General features: G+C 40.5%; 1 protein-coding gene across 3 annotated transcripts in view; it reads right to left on the bottom strand.

Annotated features, from left to right (window-relative positions):
* Positions 1–14,954, bottom strand: part of LOC143807610 (pantetheinase-like) — a 209,225-nt gene that overhangs the window by 27,823 nt on the left and 166,448 nt on the right. For all 3 annotated transcript variants that reach the window (XM_077289345.1, XM_077289344.1, XM_077289346.1), the window contains 5 exons: positions 11,822–11,978; positions 6,242–6,372; positions 3,523–3,715; positions 2,190–2,481; positions 1,415–1,785 (listed from right to left, as the gene is read on the bottom strand). In XM_077289345.1, the coding sequence (XP_077145460.1) occupies positions 1,415–1,785; positions 2,190–2,481; positions 3,523–3,715; positions 6,242–6,372; positions 11,822–11,978 (1,144 nt within the window). The remainder of the gene's footprint in view (positions 1–1,414; positions 1,786–2,189; positions 2,482–3,522; positions 3,716–6,241; positions 6,373–11,821; positions 11,979–14,954) is intronic.

The raw sequence follows: 14,954 nt of genomic DNA, 5'->3' as shown, positions 1-14,954 counted from the left end.
ATCAGTCACACAGAGCAGAGCACAGCAGACAGCACAGCGCAGGAGCAAAGAGGAGACGATTGGACACTCTGGATCGTAGGAGAATCGCAGTCACTGGCAACCAATTATCTCTCTCACGGGTTCACAGATGATCTATACAACCATTCTGCACATCAGATCTGAGGGAAAAAATGACATGCAGAGCGGCAATCACCATTCGCAATTAACCCTATTTGCACCAATTAGTCAGTAACTATTGCTCCACCAATCGGCACCAAAAGGGTGACAGAGTTGATGCTGAAATCACCCCATTCATTTTCACTGCTGTGATTGGTGTGGTCTCAGACTTGCCATATTCAATTTGTTTTTTCAGTTTACTGCTAACATGCTGTGATTGGCTGGTCAGAATTCACTGGCCAATCACAGCAATCGTCAATGTGGGCAGGTGGTACAGTGTCCCATGGTAACGTGCAGGGATGGTCTGCTGTCAAAGATTGCAGCCATTTTTGGTCGGTCGCCGCACAGCCTGGTGACTGGAATGTGCAGTGCCTCACATGTACGGTGGTTTGTGGAAAATCGCAAGGGGTTGAAGAAATCCTGGACAACCCCTTTAACCATATGACTATGTAAAAGGCTTAGGCCACGATTCATCAAGGTGCTTATGCAAGAAATCTAGTATAGTACATTTTGAAAAGTCACTATTTTTTCTTGTACAGTGCAAGGTTGCACAAACATTTTTTCGACATTTTCATGCCAGTTTCGGCCAGCTGTAGCAACATGGATGGAGCTGGAGCAGGACATGGCAGAATGGAGGGTAGTGGTATATTTTTATCTAAATCATGACCAGCTATGGAGGACATTACTCACAGAGACACACACCACTTTGAAGACGCACTTGATTCATTAAAAAGCATGTGCCCCTTAATGTATCAGGTGTCTCTGACTCTACCAGGCGCCCTTATCAAGACTAGTGTGAACAACACCGGTCTTGATGATTCTGAGCCTTTGAGTTTTGAGGACAAAACAGATCCTAATGCAATAAAAATAAAGAAATTTAACAAAACTCAACATTGATCCTAGAAATTACATAGCGCTTTCTACAACCTATCTTAGCTTTTCACCATTTCATAATTTAAGAGAGATGTATCATCATCAGAAGATATGAAATAAAAAAAAAAAAACATTGACAGCATTTAAAAAAAAAAAAAAAAATCTAATAGAAAAACATGATTTAATAAACAATAGGTCATTTTCTAAGGACACATTGACTTTAAATTAGTTCTCTCACCCATATAAAGGATTTTCCTTTAGTGAAAACTTTTAATAAAATCTCTACTTGCTACATATAATGTCTGCACTTTTAATGTACTGTGCATCATCTTGCAGCCATAACTGTATGTTTTTTAACTAGTTTCAAAGTAAAAAGGTTAAATACCTGCAGATAGTATTCTCCTTCAACGATGTGCAGACCGTCAAAAACACCAAATACATACACTTCATCACTGTACTTCTCAGCCATGGTGTAATTTAGGTGACAACAAAAGCCATTTTGACATATGGAATACTCTCCATGTAGCTCTTCAAGTTCAGTGAAAGTATATTCATCAGCAAAAAGGTACCCATTAAATATGTTGCTTCCTGAAGGAGAGTTCTTAATTTGGGAAGCATATAGGTTCCAAGTAATAGGATAGTATGATGAGGAATTCCGAGGATGGGAACTGAGTTCGGAGATTAGGAGGTGTCCTGACTCATTCATCATGTTATAGTAATACGGCACAACTTTATTTGGGGAAAAGATTCCACTTCCTATTAATAAAAAAACAGCAGAAAACTGATTGTTTTAAAAGCGATAATAGTAATTTTAATAATAGTTATAATAGTAGTTTAATTTTAATTTTCCGTAAGAGAAGAAATCTACTCTGACCGAACAGAGAACGTTCGGATGCAGTTGTGCCATCTTGTTGACAGTGCAGATAACCTCTGTAGCCAATCACTTAGCACTGCCGATATAGATGTGCACTTTCGACATGACGTCACTGCTGCAGCCAAAACAGAGATAAGATCAGCAGTGTAATCCGGCACTGGACATGAGGAGGATGAGTAATATCTGAGTTTGTGGGTTTAATAGGATCAGATCATTTAGGGACCACTTTTCTAAAAGTGAAAAAACCCTTTAAACTATATATCTGAGAGATTGCATTTAGTATTACCTGTCATCCTGTTGCTTGTATTATGGGTGTTGGCTGAAAGCAAATTTACACCCATTCCCATCGCCCATGCTGAGTGGAATTCTATAGCAGTCAGGTGAGGAAGAAGATTCATCCATGCAGTAGGAAAAACAATAGTGTCCACATTGTGCTCCACTACCAGTGCAACAGCTGGGTCATAAAATAGTATGTCAAAGCAAATAAAAATCCCAAATTTTCCAAATGGAGTGTCAAAGGTCACAATCTCAGGTTCTTTGGGAACATTAAATTGGACCTCTCCAAGAAACAAGTTATACTGTAAGAGAGAGGTACCATTAGACAAACCATACAATTATGTTGATATAAGCTGTATAAGTCTCCATTAACAGAAATAAAAAAGTATTGCAATATATATGTTGTAATATATATATTAAAACTAGAAAAAATAGAAATAGATAAACAACAGATCTAAAAAAATAAGAGTTTTTAATCATTCAGAAATCTACAAATGGACTGGCTGACCCATCATAGAAATGTGTTAAATCTACCCCCCTTCAGAATCAACTTGATCAATTTAGAACTGACATGAAAAAGTTTCTCCTAAGATAAATATAGATGAGCTAATTAAACACATAAAGAGAGGCCTAACAATAAAGATGAACCAGGAGGGCGATACCAGAAGATAGCGGCACATTTGTCCCCTGCTGGGCAATTTTCAACACTAGGGCCCGATAAAGACCAGCGTTGTTCACACCTGTCTTGATGTAGAGACCCTTCTGAATCAAAGAGGCACACACCTCTTCATGAATGAAGAGCATCTGACAAGTTGTGTGCTCCTCCTTGTGCGCCTCGCCACAAATCTTGCGTCGGTCCTTGCTGAAGAAAAATTTGCGGCACAGCAAAAATTCATGAATTTGACGAGCAGTGGTCACCACGACCTCGTCCCACCTAAGCTCTACCCACTTTGTTAGAACTGGTAAAAATGTTGTGAGACCGGCAAAATTTTAGCAGTAATTTTTGCAGAAGCTTTGCCGCCTTCCTCAAATGCCACCTGAAGAATTGTCAGGTCACTTCTTTTAACTGCTTCACGTCTTTAGAAAGCTGAACCAGGTAAAAGAAGTTGAAAAGACTGAACATTTGGAACAGCAAGTTGTTACTATATTACAGTCCATAAGTTCATCCTTTTTTACATTTATTAAAAGCTTTTTCAGGTAGGTTACAGAGCCTGTCCACCTATACTGTGAGGGATATAGGCAGGATACCATATGACCCATAGTTTTGGCAGCAAAAAACTGAGGAGACATTCCTTTTAAGAAAATACTTGCTTGGCATATAAATCAAAACCATGAAGACATACCTTGTGGTAGCGTGCTACTAACTTCCCATTAGAGTCATATACTACAGCAGTGTTATAGTTGTATTGGCCATCATCTGGGCATCCAGCATCAGACATGTTGCACAATTTTTTATCACCCATATTTGCAACCACATAAATGGAATTATCCTTTGCCATACAACTCAGTCTTGTCTGAACAGGAGCTGGACCAAACCTGCACAATTCAAAGATAATACAATGTCAGAATAGAAGCTCTCTCATAAAAAAAAGACCCTGCAATGTACAACTGTAATAAAATAGCTGCTTTTGATGTAATTTTTAGATGTACGGTATTTTGATTCATAGGATTAATGTAAATATATTCACTCATTTCTTGGTTCATATTTGTAAGATTGTGTCTCCACAGACATACAAAAAGGTACCCAAAAAATGAGAATTACTTATTTAAATTTTTTTAATTCAAAATAGCGTCTTGAAAACATTATTCCTCTTCAAAAATACTGTCCATTAGATGATATGCACTTATCCCAATGTTTTTTCCACTGTTTCCTTCAGCTATTTTTTTCTTAACCTCTTCTATGTCCTGAAAATGCTTTCCTTTTAGGTTTTTCTTCATTCTTGGGAAGAATGCTACTGACCTCTGAGGAAGCCACGGCAGTGGCGACACGCGTCGGGTCTCCACTACAGGCTCTCTGATGTAATACGAGGTGAACTGGTCTTGAGCTATGAGCATTCCGTGTGGGTATGTGCTGTGCTTAACAAAGCTTGGCGGCTACCAACCATTTCTTTGTTTTTCAATCACGGATTCTAGTTATTATCTCACTTCTAAATATTATTGAGAATATATGCTTGGAGTGTCTGGCTCCCTGTTGGACCCAACTGCAGGGGCCTTTCCTACATGCTGCAGGGATTATATTTCATAGAATGAATTGGTGCAGGTATACATCTTTATTAGTCCCATCATTGTGATCAAGTGTTAACCCATTTATATGAGGAGCTCAGGACCATTCATGTATACTTTATGAATTTAGGTATTGTGCATTATTTGGAAGACATCATATTTATCTAGCCAGTTGAGCTATGTGTGGAAAACATGTTGTTGTTTCTTTGTAAACATTGTTTTTAAATGTTTTTATTGTGTGGGTTTTTTTTGTACACCTATAGTAATAAAAGTTTGTTCTATTTAAATATATAGTCTTATATGTGATGGTCCCCCTTCTTTTTCATGACATGCCTCTTTTTCTGGATTCAGGTTTACATATTGACATGTTTTTGGGGTTGACCACTTATTTATTTATTTGACCCTGATATCCGATGTGTCCTCCATGTGTTTATTATTATTATTATAATTATTATTATTATTTATTGTTATAGCGCCATTTATTCCATGGCGCTTTACAAGTGAGGAGGGTTATACATAATAATAACATTTAATACATTCTTGGGAATAAGTCGCAGGGGCGGGAGAGTAAGGTGGGTAACACCGATTTTTTTTTGTCAAAAGTCATCACAAGAGATGAATCTTGGTGTTAGGCCGGGGTCACACTTGTGAGTGCAATGCAAGAAACTCGCACGAGTTTCTCGCATCAATACCCGGCACTGCCGCCGGCCGGACTGGAGTGTGCGGCTGCATGTATTTCTATGCAGCTGAACACTCCGGTCCGAACTACCGGCGGCAGTGCCGGGTATTGACGCGAGAAACTCGTGTGTGTTTCTTGCATTGCACTCACAAGTGTGACGCCGGCCTTACGCTAATGATCCTGAAACAAAACAGCAGTCGAAGACAGCTTCATGACCCAGACCAAAAAAAAGCACAGCAAGTTAAATCAAATTTGAAAGTCCATGACGGTTTGTTTTTTCAACATCTAAAGAGTCGTTCCTATTGAATTTGTTCCTCAGGGCACCACAGTGAACCAACATTACTTTCTGCAAGTCCAAGTGTGGTGAAATTGCAAAAAAAGTGCAATTCCATAGTTTTTTTTTGTTTACCATGTTCACTAAATGCTAAAACTGACCTGCCATTATGATTCTCCAGGTCATTACGGGTTCATAGACACCAAACATGTCTAGGTTAGTGATAAAAAAAATCCAAACATTGGTAGAAAATAAAAAATTGAGCCTTTTTCCAAAACCTGTAGCGTCTCAATTTTTCGTAATTTGGGGCTGGGTGAGGACTTATTTTTTGCATGCCAAGCTGATGTTTTTATTGACACCATTTTGGTGTAGATATGATCTTTTAATCGCTCGTCCTTGTTGTATTTTATTGCAATGTAGTGGCGACTGAAAAAAGGTAATTCTGGCATTTTTACTTTTTTTCTCATCACACCGTTTAGCGATCAGGTTAATTTTTTTCTTTTATATTGATAGATTCTGAATGTGGTGATACCAAATATGTGCATGTTTGATTTTTTTTACTGTTTTATTTTGAATGGGGCGAATTGGGGGGGTGATTTGAAATTTTATATTTTTTTATTTTTTTAATATTTTATGAAAGTTTTTTTTTTACTTTTTGCATGTTTCAATAGTCTCCATGGGAGACAAGAAGCTGCAGTTGTCTGGTCCGCTCTGCTACATACAGGCGATGATCAGACTGTGGAATGCTGTCAGACTGTTTTGTAAGAAAACCACTTTTTTTTTTTTTTAATTCAGTTCAACTTTTTCAACTTCGAAAAGACAGACATTGGCTAATAACTTTTTCTTTATTTTGAAAAAAAAATAAAAATTTAGGCAGACTGTTTACCTTTCAGGGTGAGAACATGGTATCCAGTTGACACTGGGGTCAGGAATATCTTCCAGGAAAGGGTAAATTGTTTGTCTTGTAAATCTCCAACCATATATACCATCTTCTGGGGTAACAATCAAATGAGCACCCTAGAAAAAAACCTTTCAGTGTAAAGTGTTTTTGCGAAATTGAAGACTAGAGCACAGTATCCAAAGCAAACTATATAAATAATACAAAATAAACCTAGAATGAAAAACATAAAAAAGATGAAGCAAAGATATGTACAAATATTTGTTTATAGTCGCAGATTAACCTCTTCCTGCTCCAGTCAATTTTCGTTTGGTGATTTCATTTTATTTTTCCCCTTATTCCAAGAGTCATACCCTTTATAGTTTTCTAAACATATATACAATAGAATCTTTTTTTTATTTCAGAAATGTATTTAAAAAAAATTGGTTTATGTCACCATTTCCTAAGACACTTTTTTATTTTATTTTTTTAAGGCAGTTTTTTGCATGACGAGCTAATGTTTATATTTATACCATTTAGAGATAAATATGACCATTTTAAAAAAAACAAGAATTACTGGAATTTTGACTATTTTTAGCTTTACTTTATTTATTGAACAGTTTAATTATTTTATATATATGTCGGAGTTGTACAGATGGGGCAATACTGAATATCTTTAATATTTGATTTTTTTAGTATCTTTATTTTTTAATGGGGGAGAAAAGGGGTGATTCCAATTTTTTTTCTTATATATTTTCTCTAACTTTTTTTTAACCTTTTTACTTGAACCTGTGATCACATGAAAGCTTTTTGCATACTGCAAGACAACTTATTTTGAGACCCATACATTTTTATTTTTCCAATGATAGAGATGTATGAGAGCTTGCTTTTTGCATGCTAATCTTTAGTTTTTATAGAAGTAATTTTCAGGCCACATATAATTTAATTGCATTTTCTGCGGGAAATTCAGCGATCAAGAGAGGACAATTATGGCATTTCATTATTTTTGTTTTCAACTTTGGTCACTGTTGTTAGAGTCATATGCTAGCTCTAAAACGATTCCCTGAAAAATGCCCACAGGAAAATTGCCCACAGGAAAATTGCCCACATGAAAAATGTACACAGGAAAAATGCCCACAAGGAAAATTCCCCACACGGAAAATTCCCCACATGGAAAATTCCCCACACGGAAAATTCCCCACACGGAAAATTGACAATTACAGCATCACAAAAGTTTCAGATCTATGATATTTAAGGTGCAAGGTGAGGATGTTCACATGATATGTGATCAACTTGTGATTTACAGCTGACCTAGTGCAAAACTGCAAAAATGATGAAGATCTGTGGTTTGTAGCAGTCTGTCATTATCAGCAATAGATAGATATAGTGTGCTCTCATCTCTCACTGATTCTGCCTTACTCCTGCCACCAGCCCAAAAACAGCAGCACATGCAGAACCAGCAGCAGTGTGATCTAGAGGAGCCATCACTGCTATCAGTACCCACAAGAGTATTACTGCTGCTGGCACAGATATTTGGTCCTGGAAGCCCAGAAGGCACAGCAGAAACGTGAGATTCTGTCACTTGTACCACTTTGTGTTCTTGCTGAGAATGTTTTTTTTTTTTAACTGTGAGCACCGGCGCCGGCAGATGAGACTACGTCTCCCATCAGCGGCACCTGCTGTCACTGTTATCAGTGACAGCAGACATAGCCCAATGGGAGCAGTAGTCTCATTGGCCCACGCCTGCGGGTCGCAGTCACAGCTCCAGGGTCATGCTGACATCTGCCAGCATGATCCTGCAGCGCTGTGACTGACAGTCTGAGGTAGTGTTACCGTGTGTGGCAGTCAGGGCCGGACTGGCCATCGGGCAGTTCTGGCAAATGCCAGAAGGGCCGATGGCAGTAGTGGGCCGCTCGAGTGTGCCGCTCTCGGCACACTCCCCGCCCCGCATTCAACTATACCGGCGTCATAGACACCGGTACAGTTGAATGCAATGATGGAGGAGAGAGCGTCTGCTGACGCCCCCTCTCCCATCATTCCCCGCTCTGCCTGCCGCTGACACTGCGGGTGTGCGATGACGTCATATCATCGCGCACCTGCAGTGTGACCGGGCGGGCAGACTGCATCTGCTGAGACCGGAGCAGCGCGGGGCACGAGGAGAGAGGTGAGTAGAGTGGGTTTTTTTTTTTTATCAATGAGTGATGACTGGATTGTGGAGGTATTGGGGGGGGGGTCGGCTGCATTCCATTACATGGGCCTGTGCTGCATTATATTCTATGGGGCTGGCTGCATTCCATTCCATGGGCCTGTGCTGCATTATATTCTATGGGGCTGGCTGCATTCCATTCTATGGGCCTGTGCTGCATTATATTCTATGGGGCTGGCTGCATTCCATTCCATGGGCCTGTGCTGCATTACATTCTATCATTCTATGGGGGCTGGCTGTATTACATTCTATGGGGGCTGTGCTGCATTACATTCTATGGGGGCTGTGCTGCATTACATTCTATGGGGGTTGTGCAGCATTACATTCTATGGGGGCTGGCTGTATTACATTCTATGGGGGCTGTGCTGCATTACATTCTATGGGGCTGTGCTGCATTACATTCTATGGGGCTGTGCTGCATTACATTCTATGGGGCTGTGCTGCATTACATTCTATGGGAGCTGTGCTGCATTAAATTCTATGGGGCTGGCTGCATTACATTCTATGGGGCTGTGCTGTATTACATTCTATGGGCCTGTGCTGCATTACATTCTATGGGGGCTGTGCTGTATTACATTCTATGGGGGCTGTGCTGCATTACATTCTATGGGGGCTGTGCTGCATTACATTCTATGGGGGCTGTGTTGTATTACATTCTATGGGGGCTGTGTTGTATTACATTCTATGGGGGCTGTGCTGTATTACATTCTATGGGGCTGTGCTGTATTATAGTCTATGGGGGTTGTGCTGTATTACAGTCTATGGGGACTGAGCTGTAATGCTGGATACAGCTGTAATTATGTTATATAGTCGTGTTACACTCCCCTCACTTCTTGTAGCCTACAAGTGTACAAAGATATTATACAGTCACCATGTGACAAGTGGGCCTGTGTGACTTTAAATGCCAGGGCTGAATTTTAGTTCCAGTCCGGCCCTGGTGGCAGTCACAGCTGCGGGGACACGCTGACATCTGCCAGCATGATTCTGCAGCACTCTGACCAACGATCTTACTGGCGGTAGCTTTACTGCTGATAAGAACTACGGCGCTGATGTTTCCCACGCTGTAACACAGATGAAATCACGGGAAACAAACTAGGAAGCCGGTAAAATGCAAAATAAAAACTCAGCAAATCCGCAAACATTTTTATACCTGCGTTTTTGCTGCAGATTTGACTGACTCAATTGAAGTCAATGGGTGTTGAAACGCTGCAGAAACGCAAAGAATTGACTGCAGAAAAACAAGTGGTGCAAATACGCATGGAAGTTTACTGACCAGAAGCACATCACTTCAGGATTGTCATTGAATAAGCTTGCATAAGGATTCCATAGCGTTTTTGGCCCAATTCAAAGTGGAAAAAAAGCCGCAAAAACTCATACCAAACGCATGGTGTGCATATAGCCTAACTGTTTAATTTGGACCCCTGGGGATGCAAGGAATCATTTACCAGAGGTATAATTAGCAGCTGGAAGGCTACACTACGTCACAGCATAGAAACTGAACTCTCACCATGCAGGCCTGACCAAAACCATGTGTGTGAATTGTATGGAAACTTCTGAAACTGTTTGCAGAACTTCAGTAAAAGTTACCAACTGATCATTACCGTGTCATGCTTCCTTCTGCTGACAAACTTTTTGGAGATCGAAATTTAATTCTCCAGCAGGACTTGGCACCTGTCCACACTGCCAAATGTACCAATACCTGGTTTAAAAACAATAGTATCACTATGCTTGATTGGCCAGCAAACTCGCCTGACCTTAAGCCCATAGAGAATCTATGGGGTATTGTTAAGAGGAAGATGAGAGACACCAGACCCAACAATGCAGATGAGCTGAAGGCTGCTATCAAAGCAACCTGGGCTTCCATAACACCTCAGCAGCTCCACAGGCTCATCGCATCCATGACACGCCGCATTGATGCAGTAATTGATGCCAAAGGAGCCCCGACCAAGTAATGAGTGCATTTACTGAACATACATTTCAGTAGGACAACATTTCAGATTTTAAAATCATTTTCAAGCTGGTGTTATAAAGTATTCTAATTTACTGAGATAATGACGTTTGGGTTTTCGTTGACTGTAAGCCATGATCATCAACATTAACAGAAATAAACACTGGAAATGGATCACTGTGTTTGCAATGACTCTATAAAATATGAGTTTCACTTTTTGTATTGAAGAACTGAAATAAATTAACTTTTTGATGATATTCTAATTTTGTGAGAAGCAAAGCACCTGTATATGATAGTACTCATGTATGTCCTATCGGAAATTATCGCACTTCACGGACCTGCTTTTCTGTGTGTGATAGTCTGAAGTGATTGTAGCTTATTGCACACTTATGGCCTTTGCCATCACTGTCCCCATTGGGGATCACAATCTAAATTCCCCATCATTATGTCTTTGGGGGGAAACCCACGCAAACACTGGGAGAAGACAGATGTTGTCCTTGATGGGATTTGAACCCAGGACTCCAGCGCTGCAAATCATTGCTAACCACTGGGCCACTCTGATGTATCTGCATGTATCACAGAAAATGTATGAAATCATACAATATTATATTTGAAAAATAATCCCTCAATATCATGGATTACTAGAATTATTGCATCATAGAATGCAATTCATATTCTCCTAATGAGAAAATATATGTCCGACCAACACAAACATGTTAGATAACTGAATAAAATTAATAATACCATATATAAGTATTGTATTAAAATGAATATACTTTTGAAAGGTTGCATGTGTCATCACTCAGTGCTCTTTCTTTTAAATGGATGGTGGTCGAGCAAGTTCACTGTAATTCAACTAGAAATCTATGGGACTGACGGAAATATCGTTATCAATATCTATTATTGGCTGCAGAAAGGGTTAACAGAATATGACATTGAACTCCTTCTGACAGTCTAATAGGAACATTTCTAACTCTTTGATGACCTCTGACCGCATCGAAGCTGAATGTGCATGGAAACAAAGAGCCTGTAAAAGCCAAACGGTGCAAAATTTTTAATGAAACCAAATTGCAAAAATTATTTTTAGCCCCAAATAAACTAAAGAAAAAAATATTTTTATTGGTAGATAACCCTAAACAGGCTTTAGTCTTATAGTTAGGAGGCAGACAGACAGACGTATTTGTCGTGCGATGGTCACATTGCAATGCACGGACTGGCCCGGCACCTCTCCTGACCTGAGCATGTCACGCTCTGGTCAGGAGAGCTGACGGTCAGTCCGAGGATTGCAATGCAATCCTCGCATGAGAAATATGGCCGTCTGTCTGCACCCTTAGATGATGATACAACTCGCAGTAACTAACACCTGTAGTCAGGCGTCCATTTCCAGAATTACAATAACTTACACTTATTTCCGGTCAAATACAAATCAAACTACCTGCCATGCCGCTGTCTTCACTGCTTCTTCAAGAATGTCCATATTTTTATTCATTAAATCCAGGGCTTCCTGTGCTGACATAGGTGTAGCTGTCTCATCGGGGAGTATTACCGCATGTTCATAGACTGCACCAATGAATTTCTCCAACGCTTGGCAGCTTGAAGCGGAGAGTAAGACAGAAAGCAGAAAGCACGCAGTCACCATGGTGGAAGAATTAGCCTGAACCTGAAGCATATACAAGAAATCCTGAAGTGTTCAATGTGCGAATTTTAGACCTCTGTTATCTGCATGGTAATAAATTACACACATCCATATTTAGCTTATTACACAACATAGTCTGCATTAAGCAATGAGCAAGCGACTAACTAGGTGAGAGGTTGTCACACAATCTCACGTCAGTGTTGGACAAGGCCATCTAAGAATAAATAACTCTAATGGTGAATTTAAAGAGGTAATTATCACACACCCTTATATTTTTATTATTATGTATCCCTGACACCTGTTCCACCCTTTTAATCAGAGTCTCTCTCTCCAATTAAAATGTCTCCTAACTTCCTATCTATTTAGACTCATAATGTATGCTATTTTCTAATATACTTGGGTTAAAAAATTCCCCCCCCACCCGTTCCCTCACTACACTAACAGCTTTTCTTTTTTTTCCAACTTTTTTTTTGATGATGCTTCATTCGAGAATATCAGTGCGTGAGAGAGAGAGAGAGGTGGAATAGGTATCAGGGATTTATTTGTGTATTCAAAATAATGTAAGGGTGTGTGTTAATTAATATTCCAGGTATTGAAAATAAATATGTTAACACCTTAAAGGGAACCTGTAACCACCAAAACGCTATTTACCTGGAGATATAGTGTTAGCTGTAGGTAAATAATATTTTAGTTGGCTTTTACTGGAGCAGGGGTTGCAGGGAGAAAATGAAGTTACAGTGGGTATGGAAAGTATTCAGACCCCTTTACATTTTTTACTCAGTTTCATTGCAGCCATTTGATAAATTCAAAAGAGTTCATTTTTTTCTCCTTAATGTACACTCGGCACCCCATCTTGACTGAAATTTAAAAAAGAAAAACTGAAATATCACATGGTCATAAGTATTCAGACCCTTTGCTCAGACACTCATATTTTAGTCACATGCTGTCCATTTCCTTGTGATCCTCCTTGAGACGATTCTACTCCTTCATTGGAGTCCAGCTGTGTTTAGTTAAACTGGTGGGACTTGATTTGGAAAGGCACACACCTGTCTATATAAGACCTCACAGATCACAGTGCATGTCAGACCAAATGAGAATCATGAGGTCAAAGGAAGTGGCCAAGGAGCTCAGAGACAGAATTGTGGCAAGGCACAGATCTGGCCAAGGTTACAAAAGAATTTTCTGCAGTACTCAAGGTTCCTAAGAGCACAGTGGCCTCCATAATCCTTAAATGGAAGAAGTTTGGGACCACCAGAACTCTTCCTAGACCTGGGTGTCCAGCCAAACTGAGCAATCGTGGGAGAAGAGCCTTGTTGAGAGAGGTAAAGAAGAACCACAAGATCACTGTGGATGAGCTCCAGAGATGCAATAGGGAGATGGGAGAAAGTTCCACAAAGTCAACTCTCACTGCAGCTCTCCACCAGTTGGACCTTTATAGCAGAGTGGCTCGACGGAAGACTGTCCTCAGTGCAAGACATATGAAAACCCGCATAGAGTTTGCTAAAAAACACATGAAGGACTCCTAGACTATGAGAAATAAGATTCTCTGGTCTGATGAGATGAAGACAGACCTTTTTGGTGATAATTCTAAGGTGAGGAGAAAACCAGGCACTGCTCATCACCTGCCCAATACAATGCCAACAGTGCAACATGGTTGTGGCAGCATCATGCTATGGGGGTGTTTTTCAGCTGCTAGGACAGGACGCCTGGTTGTCATTGAAGGAAACATGAATGCACCCAAGCACAGAGATATCCTGGATGAAAACCTCTTCCAGAGTGCTCTGGACGTCAGACTTGGCCAAAAGTTCACCTTCCAACAAGGCAATGACCCTAAGCACACAGCTAAAATAACAAAGGAGTGGCTTCAGAACAACTCTGTGACCATTCTTGACTGGCCCAGCCAGAGCCCTGACCTAAACACCCTAAACACCTGAAAATGGCTGTCCACCAACGTTAACCATCCAACCTGACGGAACTGGAGAGGATCTGCAAGGTCTTTTCAAAAAAGGCGTATGAGTGCTGACAGAATTGAAACAGAGGTTAAAAGGCTGGGGCAGAGTCAGCCTATCAGTGCTCAGATCATCTGCCACACACTGCATCAAATTGGTCTGCATAGCTGTCATGCCAGAAGGAAGCCTCTTCTAAAGATGATGTACAAGAATGCCCACAACCACTTTGCTGAAGACAAGCAAATTAAGGAGTTTGCTTACTGGAACAATGTACTGTGGTCTGATGAGACCAAGATAAACTTAATGGTTCAGGAATCAGGAGCGTCTGACTCTAGCATACCACCTCACCAAGGCCACTGTGTAGTATAACAACTGTTTGTCACAGGTGTGTCAGGTGTGACTGTCATCCTGCATCCAGTTGTAGAAGGTCTTTGCGATTAGCTTGATTTTTGCTTCTCTGTTATGGAGCAATATCCTTCTCCCTCTAGGACCCAACAGTTACCTCCAATTTCTGCTGCTAATTACACACCTGTGCTGAAGGTTTAAATACATTTAAATGCTGCAACATGATGGTAGTATTAGTTCTATTTTGCCTGTCTGGTTGGAAGTACTAGCAGTTGGTTAGTGCCTTTGTAGAGGACTCTTGGAGGATTGCTGGCATGACATCTCGGTGGTATTCTCAAGCTAAGTGTATTCCCTCATTCGTCCACCCTCTCTCTCTTTAGTTGTAGTGGGGACTGACTAGCACTGACCCCGTCCCCTTCCTAGCCAGGGCCTATCACCAGGGTCAGGCAGAGATTAGCTACCTGCTCAGTGATAGGTGCAGAACCTATTTAGGTACACTTAGGACAAACAGGGTGTTGTTAGATCTGCCTTGGGGTCTCCACTTCCCCCTTCCCTAGTGTTTGGGCTTCCCCCCTCCCTCTCTCAGTTGTTGTTTTGTTGTGCACTTACTTTTCCCTCACCCAGCGTGACACTGTTAC

The sequence above is a fragment of the Ranitomeya variabilis genome, chromosome 2 (assembly GCF_051348905.1).
Source record: "Ranitomeya variabilis isolate aRanVar5 chromosome 2, aRanVar5.hap1, whole genome shotgun sequence".
NCBI classification, from domain to species: domain Eukaryota; kingdom Metazoa; phylum Chordata; class Amphibia; order Anura; family Dendrobatidae; genus Ranitomeya; species Ranitomeya variabilis.
This window is presented reverse-complemented; position numbering and strand designations above follow the sequence as displayed.